Raw genomic sequence first — 11,461 nt, 5'->3', positions numbered from 1 at the left:
GAGGCCAGTAACAGGGAAATGCTGAGGGCACTGGGGGAGGGAATTCAGAGGTTAAAAGCCTTGGGTCCGCGCTGAAGTTGGAGGCAGCTGGCGGCGAAGCTCTGCACCCGGGCCTCTCACCCTGGTAGGGGGCGGGAGCGTCAGAGGGCAGGAGTGGGAGAGGAAGGAGAGGTGAGGACGGAAAGGAAAAGAGCGAGAACAGCTGAGTCAGGGAGATGGAGAGGGAAGCCAGAGGTTCAGTTATAGAGATAGAAATCTGCAGAGCTGGAGAGGGTAGCGAGGGGGCGGAGAGCAGCGGGAGAGGATACTGAGGCACCCGCTCGCTAGAGTGCGCGGGTGCACGCGGGCGCCCGCTACCCCAGCCCCTCCTACCTCCTTACGGGGTCTCCCCACCGAGGATGAAAATTAGGGAGGGGGTGCAGATTCCAGGGTCAAGGTTCTTAGTGAAGGAGATTCAAGATTGGGAAGTGCAGGAGCAGTGGTGGGGAGGAGGGGCGGCCAGAGATGGGGGTTCAGCCAGCCCTTAACAACCCCCCCAACTTCTCAGGCCCCGCCCGCCCTGCCCCCCATCCCGGAGCCGCCATGTGGTCCCTGGCCGCTGTGATCGCCTTCCTGACCCTGGCCTTGTCAGGCGGTAAGAATGCGCGGGGGTGGAGGCGGGGTGGCCACCGGAACAATGATAGGAGGGGTCAGGCCAGGAGGAGGGGGCGTGGGAGCCCCGAGCCCCGCCCACCGCCCACTCGGGGTCGGATCCCGCGCGGACAGCCCCCGAGCTTCCTGCTTGTCCCTGTGTGACCTGGTTTCTCCGATGGGGTGAGCCCACTCTCCCCACCGACCCCAGGCTCCTCCCTGGGGCGTCCCAGATCTTCTGGGGCCCGCTCTATTTTTAAGTCTTCTGGATCTTCCCCACCCGCCCCTTCCCTGATTTCCCGCCTCTGCACTGGGAGGCCCACTCCCACCCGCAACCCCTGCCCCTGCAGCAGGCCCCTCTCACATTCAAGGCCTCCCTGAGAGAGAGAGGAGTGAGACTCGGGTTCAAATCGTGATGCTGCCACTTTGAGCACGTAAGTTAGCTTCTCTGTGTTTTTTTTCATCTGTGAAATGAGAACATAGAAGTCCCTATTACAAGAGGTTGTTGCGAATATGAAAATAAGCCAGTGCACAGCTGATAGAAGGGGCTGGCAACTTCGTCATTATTACTTTATTAGAAGTACTGGCTCTTCACTCTCAGCCACTTCCAGAACCTTCTAGTTTGTTCTTCCTTTAATCCTCGGCGTGACCCCACACCTGATTCCACCCTGAGTCGGTCCCAAATATTTCTCTTCAGTTTAAGCGCCTTTTTGCAGGCAAATTCTCTGGAAACCCCATTCAGGCGTCATCCATCCATCCATCCATCCATCCATCCATCCATCCATCCTTGCAACCAGCCATTTAACCAACAGCTGTTGCGCACTGGGCACTGTGCTGGGTGTTGTACAAGTTCCTGCTCTTTTTTTTTTTTTTAAAGATTTTATTTATTTATTTGAGACAGAGAGAATGAGAGAGACAGAGAGCACATGAGAGGGGGGAGGGTCAGAGGGAGAAGCAGACTCCCCGCCGAGCAGGGAGCCCGATGCGGGACCCGATCCAGGGACTCCAGGATCATGACCTGAGCCGAAGGCAGTCGCTCAACCAACTGAGCCACCCAGGCGCCCAACAAGTTCCTGCTCTTAACACCCAGAGCCTAGCGGGGAAGGATGCACCCATTGTTCAAACAATTACCCAAATAATTAGTTAATAATTACAACTGTGACGGGAGGTGATGGCTTGAAGGAGCCAAGCCAGGAGCCTAGAGATGTAATGGAAGCTCCTGGTCTGGAAGGCCCTGCCCCAAAGGACTAGACCCCTGAGCTGAGACCTGAAGAAGGGAGTAGTCCTTGGGCATCTGGCGCCGGGCATGGGGCAACACCCTTGGCCTGAAGGTGGGGTGGTTTCTGTCCTTTGGCACCAGTCCCAGGACTCGTGCCCATGTCTCAAGCCCCTCCTGGGTACCACGCCCTGGGCTAGGAGCTCCAGATGCGTCTTGTGGAGCCCGCAACAGCTTTATGAGGTAGGAGTACTACAATTAGTCCAGTTTCACAGCTAAAAACCTGGGCCTGAGACAGCAGGTCCTTCCCCAAAGACACTGGGGGTGCCTGAGTCAGGATCCTGATCATGTTGCCTGCCCTGTCTCCAGCATCCTAGACTTTAGGTTCTGGCAACCATCTTCATTATTTTAGATCTAATGGTCTGCTTAGAATCAACTTTTTTTTTTTAACTTAGAGTATATTAAAGATTTTATTTATTTATTTGAGAGATCAAGAACGAGCAGTGGGGAGGGGCAGAGGGGGAGAGATAGAGAGAAGCAGACTCCCTGCTAAGCAGAGAGCCCGATGTGAGACTCGATCCCAGGCCTCGGAGATCATGACCGGAGCTGAAGGCAGCCGCTTAACCAACTGAGCCACCCAGGTGCCCCATTAACTTACAGTATATTAAAAGTAAAGTTTATATCATTGTCCTAAGTGGAAAAGAGCATCCTTTGCTATAAATAATAGGTAAGAGGAAAAAAAATACATCCTGCACAATGTGACAAAAACAATGTGTTTCTTGGGTTGAATCATCTTACATTCCCAGTGCTGCACCCTTTTGGACCTCCCCCAAAACAGTGACTGTAGATGGTTCAACTTAATAACTTTTAGGTTGCTGGCAAAAGGCTTCTGCTTCCTGGTTTTAAAAAGTGAGCTCAGGGGCGCCTGGGTGGCTCAGTCAGTTGAGCTGCTGCCTTTGGCTCAGGTCATGATCCCAGGGTCCTGGGATCAAGCCCCACATCGGGCTCTCTGCTCAGTGGGGAGTCTGCTTCTCCCTCTCCCTCTGCCTGCCTCTCTGCCTACTTGTGCTCTCTCTCTCTGTCTCAAATAGATAAATAAAATCTTTAAAAAATAAATAAAAATAAAAAGTGAGCTCAGCGAGGATTAGAGAGGTGTTAAAAGCAGAGTAGCCCCATCATGAGACGTTCTTCCTCAACAAAATCAGGACTGGAAGAGAACTGGGCAGTGACTCTGTTTCCAAGGCTGCAATTTGGTGTCACTCATGCCTCATCTCCATACCACCTAAAATGACCTTGTGCCCACCAATGACTCCTGTTCCCAATTTTGAGAACCACTGAGCTAATCTTGAGGCTTATGCAGGTGGGAGAGCTGGCCCACAGAGGAGAGGAACCTGCTGGCCACAGAGCTGGGGACCTCCTGTTGTAGCTAATAATTAATGAGAGTCCTCACTGAGCATTTGCTTAATGCCAGGTACTGTGCCCAATGAGAGATGTTTTCTTTTTCTTTTTTTTAAAGATTTTATTTATTTATTTGAGAGAAAGAGAGCCCAAGCAGGGGAGAGTGGCAGAGGGAGAGGGAGAAGTAGGCTCCCCACTGAGCAGGGAGCCCAAAGCGGGGCTCGTTCCCAGGACCCTGGGATCATGACCTGAGCCGAAGGCAGATGCTTAACCGACTGAGCCACCCAGGCGCCCTGAGAGATGTTTTCCTGCTTTACAGCTGAGGAAGCTAAGGCTGGTGATTGGCACAGGAATGTAAACAAATATAAAGAGAAATGAATAGTGAGCATGGTTCTGATGAAAATCAACTGGGGGGGATGTAACAGGGAGTGACTGGGGGGCTGGGAGGGACACTATTAGACCAGGTGGCCAGGAATCTGGGATGGCTTCTGAGGGGGTGATATTTGAGCTGAGCTGAGCTCTCAGAGTCAATAAGGACACAGACACATAACCTGTAGATTCTGAGTGCCATCAAGTAGAATATTTCCTATATATGATGTCTTATGTCTGTCCTGTCCAATATGGTAGCCACTGGCCATGTGGCGCTCTTGAGCATTTCAAATGTAACTGGTGTGGTTGAAGAACTGAATTTATTTCATTTCAATTAGTTTAAATTTAAATATCCACATGTAGCTAGTGGCTACCATTTTGAGCAGCACAGAACTAGATAAAGAACTGTGTCTGGAGAATGGGTCCACGAGTCTGGAACAGAGTGTGTGAAGGGGACAGGTAGGAGATGGGGCCAAAGGGGCTCGCAAGAGTCCAATGAGAGAGTCCTGCAAACTTTGAATTTGAGAGTGGTTAGGCTCTGGGTTGTATTTAAAGCCATAGAGGCACCCAGTAAATACATGTTGGAAGGATGGATGGATGGATGGATGGATGGATGGATGGATGGATGGATACATACATACTTACTGCCTAGGTAGATGTGTAGGTCAGTCTCATCCCTATTCCTGAAATCCATCCCCACGGTGGGATGAGGAAATGCAGGTGGGGAGAAAGTCAGGCTTCCGCTTACCCATCAGAAGCTTCCTTGTTCCATGAACTCTGAACCCCCGACGGAGTTAGCACTGGTGCGGAAAAGGACTTCATCATCTCTTTGCCCTGACTCATCTCCATTACATGGAAGATGGCAACTCCTAGAGGCCAACAAGTGAATCATCAGTTCCTGGTCATCCAGAGCAAAATTCTGACCCTCTCCCCAAGCCCAGTGCCTCCTTCCCCGCCCCGGACCCCAATTTCCTAACATTTTCTCTTCTTCACCAGGTGTCTCTCAGGAATATCCCAAGATTCTCAATGGCACCAATGGGACCAGCAGATTTCTGCCGGGTCGCTACACCTGCCGCCCCCACTCTCAGCCCTGGCAGGCAGCCCTGCTAGTTCAAGGGCGGCTGCTCTGTGGGGGAGTCCTGGTCCACCCCAGATGGGTCCTCACTGCAGCACACTGTCTGAAGGAGTATGTGGGGGTCAGGGCAGCATGAGGGTAGGGACGAAAATGGGACTGGCGTGGTGGGAGAGTGGAGCTAGATTGAGATGAGGTTGGAGTTGGGGCTGGGGTTGGAAGGGGATTGGAGTTGAAGCGTGGAAGATGTTTGGAGAGGAGGAAAGTGGTGGAGATGGGCTTATCCTCTCTAATCACCTCCTTCCTGCACCCACAGCGCGTACAGAGTTTACCTGGGCAAGCATGCCCTGGGGCGCTCGGAGGCCGGAGAGCAGGTGAGGGAGGTAGTCCGCTCTATCCCCCACCCTCAATACCAGAGCAGCCCCACCCACCTGAACCATGACCACGACATCATGCTTCTGGAGCTGCAGTTCCCAGTCCAGCCCACGAACCACATCCGTGTCCTGCCTCTTTCCCACAACGACCGTCTCCCCGCTGGTACCTGCTGTCGGGTGTCTGGCTGGGGCACCACCACCAGCCCCCAGGGTAGGCACCCTTACAGGTGGCCTGAGGTATCAGTGGCTGGGAAAACTGGGGCAGAAACAGGAGGGAAGGTTGGAGGAGGATTCCTTTATATATATAAATAACCGAAGATGTATAGTTAAATGTTATGTATCACATATGTGTGTGTTATATATATATCCTTCATATAAATATATAAATTTATAAATATATAAAGTTATATATGTCACATATATCCTTTATATAAATGTCTATTTATATAGTTATATGTCATAGATTATGTAGTTATAGATACTTTAAAATATATTTAAATTTATAAATATGTATAAAGTTATGTTATATATATCTTATGTAAATGTACATAGAGTTGTAAAGTTATATTATATATAATGTTATAGATCAAATATATAAACTTATATATTCTTTATATAAATATATAAATTAAAAAACAAATATGGTAGCATATGCTATATATCACATGTATATTTATATAAATATACATCACTATACATTTGTATATGCGGATTATATAGATTGATTTTTCTAAATCATAAATTCTATATTTAGATGTTTGAATATAAATTATGTATTATATAAGTTATACATTTTAATACATATTTAAATAAATATGTAACATAAATTTGATATTGGCAGGTATGTATTTGTTAAACATAAGGAAGTGGAGGTGTATCCTTTGTGTATAAATTACATGTGCATGAATAGAAAGTTGATCCTTATAGCAGCAAGGGCCCTTTGCATCTTCTTAGTGGTGCCCAGGCTTCCTTCCATCTCATTCCCTCTTCCTCCCTGACTTGCCATCTCTCTTCCTTGTTTTCCCCATCCCCAGTCCTCTGTCTCTCACCATCTCCCACCATCCCTCTCCTCGGCTCCCTCCCTTTTATGGTTCTTCCTTCCCAATCTTGTGCATTCTTTCCATCTTCCCCTCCACTTCCGTCCTGTTTCTCTCCACACCTGCCTCCTCCATCACTTTCCCCAGATACATGTCCCATCTCTTCCCCATCTTCCCCCTTCCATCCGTTTTCTACCGACTGTCCTGTTTAACTCCCACCCCATAGCCTGTCCTAGACAGACATCCTTAGACCCTCCTCTCTCTCCTTCCCAGTGAGTTACCCCCAAACCTTACAATGTACCAACATCCAGCTACGCTCAGATGAGGAGTGTCGTCAAGTCTACCCGGGGAAGATCACACCCAACATGCTTTGTGCCGGCACAGAGGAGGGTGGCAAGGACTCCTGCGAGGTGAGAACAAGGGGGTGGTGGGATGCTGTGGGCCACGATGAGAAGCAAGGATGGAGGTGGGGACAGATGCTGGGGGGGAAGGACTTGCTTCTAGCCTTGAAGGAAGCAGTCTTTTAAAATGACATGTCCCCTAGCATAGAGGGTCAAGATAAAAAGAGAGTACCCATGGCTGTAGAATATAATTCACCGTAAGCCTTAGCTTTGACTGACAGTGGCGGCCCAGATCCCTGTGTTGAGATTCATAAAAGTTAGCGTTCTTTCGGACGCAAGTGACAGAAACCCAACTCCAACCAGCTTAAGCAAGACACACTGGCTTTTGTAACTACAAAGTCCAGGGGTATCTTGCTTCAGGCACAGATGGATCCAGGTGCACAAATAATATGTTTAGGACTCTGTCTCCTTTCAACTCTGCTCTTCTCTCTTCTGTTTTTGTCTTCATTCTCAATTAAGCTTTCCCATGCAATAGCAAGATGGCCCCAGCAGCTTTGGGCTTACATCCCACCCTCCTAAGCAACTTGACTAAAAAGAGTTTTCCAGTTGTTTACATAAACATCTTGAGTGTGAGTCTCACTAGTCTGACTTAGGTCATGTGTCCTGGACCATCACTCTGGCCAGAGCTGTGGGATTCTCTGATGGACCAAGTCTGTCATGGGACTGACTATGGGGGCCAGGAAGGGGCAGGGATAAGCAAGGATTGAGGGAAAGAGAGGGGACTTTGCCCAAAAAAAGAAAATCAGGAGGCAGTTACCAAAATAAGGGGAAATAATACTACATGGGCAAAAACCTCCACAAACACAAGAAACAAAACCTATGTTCAATAGGGGAGGCTTCTGAGATTGAGTTTTGGTTCAGTGGGAAAGAGCAGTGAATGAATTAATGATGTGTGCCTCGATTAATCAGTGACGTCTGTCTTGGGTCCGGGGGGGAGAAGTGGAAATAGACGTGTGGCATACCCTAACCAGATGTGGATGGGTTTACTCAGTAGTGAGATGGCTCCAGGGAACCATAAAAGCACAGCAGAGTTGGGGGGTGGGGGGAGGCAGTGCCAGAGAACTGGGAGTGGGCGTTCAGGTAAGGTGTCACCACTCTAACGAGACTGAGGAGCAGAGAAAAATGTGGAGAGAGAAGTCTTACTCTTGGTCTCCACGTGCACCCAGCTCCATCTTTCCCTTTGTGTCTCTTTTGTTTATCTTCTTGTCTTCCTGTTTCTCATTCTCTCTGTGTGCCTGTCTTTCTTTGTCTCTGCCTCTGAGTGTGTCTCTCTCTATTTTTCACTCTCTCCCGCATGTCCCAGGGACATGTCCCAGCCTGTGCCCTTGGCTCCACCAAGGATCCCACCTCTCTCTCTTCCCCCACTCAGGGCGACTCCGGGGGCCCCCTGGTCTGTAATGGAACACTCCATGGCATCATCTCCTGGGGAGACTTCCCATGCGGTCAGCCAAACCGGCCTGGTGTCTACACTCGAGTCTCTCAGTATGTTCTGTGGATCCAAGACACAATTCGAAAACATAAAACCCAGGACCAGAAATGGACGAAGGGCCCACAATAAAAGCCTGGCTGGCTCACCTGCCTCCTTCCTCCCTCTGTGCCCTCCTCACTCCGTTTGTCCAGTTAGCCCAGCCCATCTTGGCCCCTCCCAAAGTTCTACTTGAACCAGTGATCCGTGTTCTCAGTGTGTCTGATCCTAGCTGACGTTTCGTGTTTCAAAAGCATTCAGTCACTTCCAATATTATGGTCTCCCAGATACTGCATCCCGAAACACCTTGGTACCCTGAACGTTCCAAGCCGGACAACATTCCAGGACTCCCACTGTTTCAACATAATCGCTGATAGCCATCTGAATGTTCTGTCTGTGGAACACTAAATACACCCATTGGCCCATCTCAACAATATTCTATGTCCCGTGAATGGAACTTCCTTGACAACATCCTATACCCCTTCAAATATTTATTTATTGCCAACATTCCAGACACTTCTGTGTTTGGTGCTCAAGAAAGTTCTAGACTCCTGTGATATTTCATCCTGAAAATATTATCTTGTGCCCAGAATCTGCCCCAACAATATTCTAGGCACATCTGAATGATTAATCACATCACAGCTAATATTGAATCCTCATAAAGGTTCATTCTCACGTAGTTTGGGGTCTCCCAAGTGTCCCTTCTCTACCTACATCCCACGTTTTGCCAGTATTCCCTGTCTCTGAATCCCTATGCCCACTAAAGGTCACTAGCACACTAGATTAGCATTCTGGGGTTCAGTACCCAGAGGGGCCTCCATGCCTAGACCCTATTATCTGCCAAGTATTCTGTCTTTTTATCTCCCCCACAAGCATCTTTGTTCAGTGACCCCAAATGCAGTGGTTAAATGCTCAAGCCACCGTGTCCTTGCTTTGAACAAAACATAGAACTCACTGCCCCTCTATTTTTTCATCTGTAAGTGGGGATCATCATTGCTCCTCATAGCACTGTTATGATTTTTTATTTATTTTTTAAAATTTTATTATGTTATGTTAGTCACCATACAATGCATCATTATTTTTTTTTAAAGATTTTATTTATTTATTTGACAGAGAGAGAGAGAGAGCACAGATAGAGTGGCAGGTGGAGGGAGAGGGAGAAGCAGGCTCTCCACTGAGCAGTGAGCCCGATGTGGGGCTCGATCCCAGGGCCCTGGGATCATGACCTGAGCTGAAGGCAGACGCTTAACCGACTGAGCCACTCAGGCGCCCCTGCATCATTATTTTTTGATGTAGTGATCCACAATTGTTTTCATATAACACCCAGTGCTCCATGCGGTACGTGCCCTCCTTAATACCCATCACCGGGCTAACCCATCCTCCCACCCCCCTCCCCTCTAAAACCCTCAGTTTGTTTCTCAGAGTCCATAGTCTCTCATGGTTCATCTCCCTCCGATTTCCCCCTCTTCATTTTTCCCTTATGATTAATGTTAAGCACTTCCATTATTATTATTCGCATGGTTCTCTATAGAACATCATCTTAGGGTGTCAACAACAACCCCTCAAATTTGCAGTGTCCTCAAAGTGTTCCATTTGGGGTTCCTGGCTGGCTCAGTTGGTAGAGCATGCAACTCTTGATCTCAGGGTCCTGAGTTCAAACCCCACTCTGGGCATAGAGCTTACTTAAAACAAAACAATAAAAAAAGAAGTTACTTTTTTCAGCATTTGTTCAATGCTGACCATCTGCAGGCACCCTCCTGGGTGTTGGTAAATACAACTTTATTTATTTAGCAAATATTGGCACTTATCACAAGCCAGGCACTGTTGCGGGCACAGCTGATAAACAGTGAATTAGATAAAACTTCTGCCCTGTAGAGCTTGTGTTCTTTGCAAGGAGACACAATTACAAAAAAAGAATAAGGAGATAGACTAAAGTGGCAATGTGAACCATGGCAAAAAAGCAGAGACAAAGGATAAGGAATGTTGGGTTGGGAGAGTGAGTGGAGTTGCTATTTTATTTTTTTATGTAAGTTCTATGCCCAACGTGATGCTTGTACTCATGACCCTGAGATCGAGTCACATGTTCCACCGCCTGAGCCACCCAGGTGCCCCGGAGTTGCTATTTTTTATTTTTTTTAAAGATTTTATTTATTTATTTAACAGAGACACACAGCAAGAGAGGGAACACAAGCTGGGGGAGTGGGAGAGGGAGAAGCAGACTTCCCGCGGAGCAGGGAGCCCGATGTGGGGCTCGATCCCAGGACCCTGGGATCATGACCCCAGCTGAAGGCAGATGCTTAACGACTGAGCCACCCAGGTGCCCCCAGAGTTGCTATTTTAAATAGGATGGTCTGGGGAAGAGCCCTGAGATGGTGACATTAAAAACAAAATAAAACAATGAAAGGATGGAGGGAGAGAGCCAAGTGCACATCTGGGGAGCAGCGCCCCATGTAGAAAATACAAGTACAAAGGCCCTGTGGCAGAAGCCAGCCTGGTGCACCTGAAGATTGGGAAGATGGTGAAGAGGTTGGTGTGGAAGTGACTGCACTTCAAGAGCTCAGGCAGGAGGTGAAAGTTCTTGGACCAGGTGATGTTCTCAGGGGAGTTAAGGAGGCAGATTCTGGATCTGCTTGAAGAGATTGTTGAACAGTATCTGCTGACATCAGGTGAAGAAGCCAAGGAGACCTCAATGCTTTGGCCTGAGCAACCGTATACTAAATGGAGCTGCCATTTGCTAAATTTGGGGAAATTTTGGAAGGAAGAGATTTGCAGAGGAATACTGGGAGTTTTTGTTTTGAACTGTTTATTAGTCAAGTGGCAATAAACTCTGTCCTCAGGGGATTTACAGAAAATTAACAACTAAACTAAATAACTGCAAATTGTGATGATTTCTATGTGATAATAAATGTAATCCATGAAGCATCTAAACAGGGTTCTGTGTTAGAAAATTAGAGGGGAGCCTGTTTTCCACAGGTAGTCAGCAAGGGCTTCTTGGAGGAGGTGGCATTTGGCTGAAGACCTAAAAAGTGAGAGGGATCCATACTGTGCAAAGAACAGAAGGAGGGAGCCATCGTCTTTCAGTGTCCACCATCCCTGTTTCCTATCGGGGAGACTAGTTTAGTGTTTAAAAGCACAGGGGGTGGGGGCTCCTGGCTGCCTCATTAGGCAGAGCCTGAGACTCTTTTTTTTTTTTTAAAGATTTTATTTATTTATTTGACAGAGAGAGACACAGCGAGAGAGGGAACACAAGCAGGGGGAGTGGGAGAGGGAGAAGCAGGCTCCCCGCGGAGCAGGGAGCCCGATGCAGGGCTCAATCCCAGGACCCTGGGATCATGACCTGAGCCGAAGGCAGACGCTTAACCGACTGAACCACCCAGGTGCCCCTAAGTTCTTATTTTGGAATAATTTTTTATTTACAGAAAACTTAAAAAGATAGTATAGAGAGTTTCTATATACCCCTCATCCAGTTTTCCCCATTGTTGACCTCTTACATCACTGT

General features: G+C 48.2%; 1 protein-coding gene across 2 annotated transcripts; it reads left to right on the top strand.

Moving 5' to 3' along the window:
- KLK13 (kallikrein related peptidase 13) lies at positions 1-8,071 on the top strand. Of its 2 annotated transcripts, none has more exons than XM_064581827.1 (6): positions 1-171; positions 548-634; positions 4,610-4,799; positions 5,002-5,270; positions 6,370-6,506; positions 7,867-8,071. In XM_064581827.1, the coding sequence occupies exons 2-6, from the start codon at positions 583-585 to the stop codon at positions 8,053-8,055; spliced, it is 837 nt and encodes a 278-aa protein (XP_064437897.1). In that variant the 5' UTR covers positions 1-171; positions 548-582; the 3' UTR covers positions 8,056-8,071. The 2 variants fall into 2 exon arrangements, with proteins under 2 accessions (XP_064437897.1, XP_045747996.1); XM_045892040.3 differs by having other exon boundaries at positions 14-124.
- Positions 8,072-11,461: the final 3,390 nt, after the last annotated feature.

Source organism: Mirounga angustirostris, unplaced genomic scaffold, assembly GCF_029215605.1.
Source record: "Mirounga angustirostris isolate CCGP_5_RB_7025 unplaced genomic scaffold, mMirAng1.0.hap1 SCAF_16, whole genome shotgun sequence".
Lineage (NCBI taxonomy): Eukaryota > Metazoa > Chordata > Mammalia > Carnivora > Phocidae > Mirounga > Mirounga angustirostris.
Note: the sequence above shows the minus strand (reverse complement) of the source record. Positions and strands in the feature narration are given on the sequence as shown.

What these genes read in the sequence shown, in the direction of transcription:
- KLK13 (XM_064581827.1), top strand. Translation starts at nt 583, where the DNA reads ATGTGGTCCCTGGCCGCTGTGATCGCCTTCCTGACCCTGGCCTTGTCA. An exon ending in CACCACCACCAGCCCCCAGG is followed by an intron (nt 5,271 to 6,369) that starts GTAGGCACCCTT and finishes TCTCCTTCCCAG; the next exon opens with TGAGTTACCCCCAAACCTTA. An exon ending in GTGGCAAGGACTCCTGCGAG is followed by an intron (nt 6,507 to 7,866) that starts GTGAGAACAAGG and finishes TCCCCCACTCAG; the next exon opens with GGCGACTCCGGGGGCCCCCT.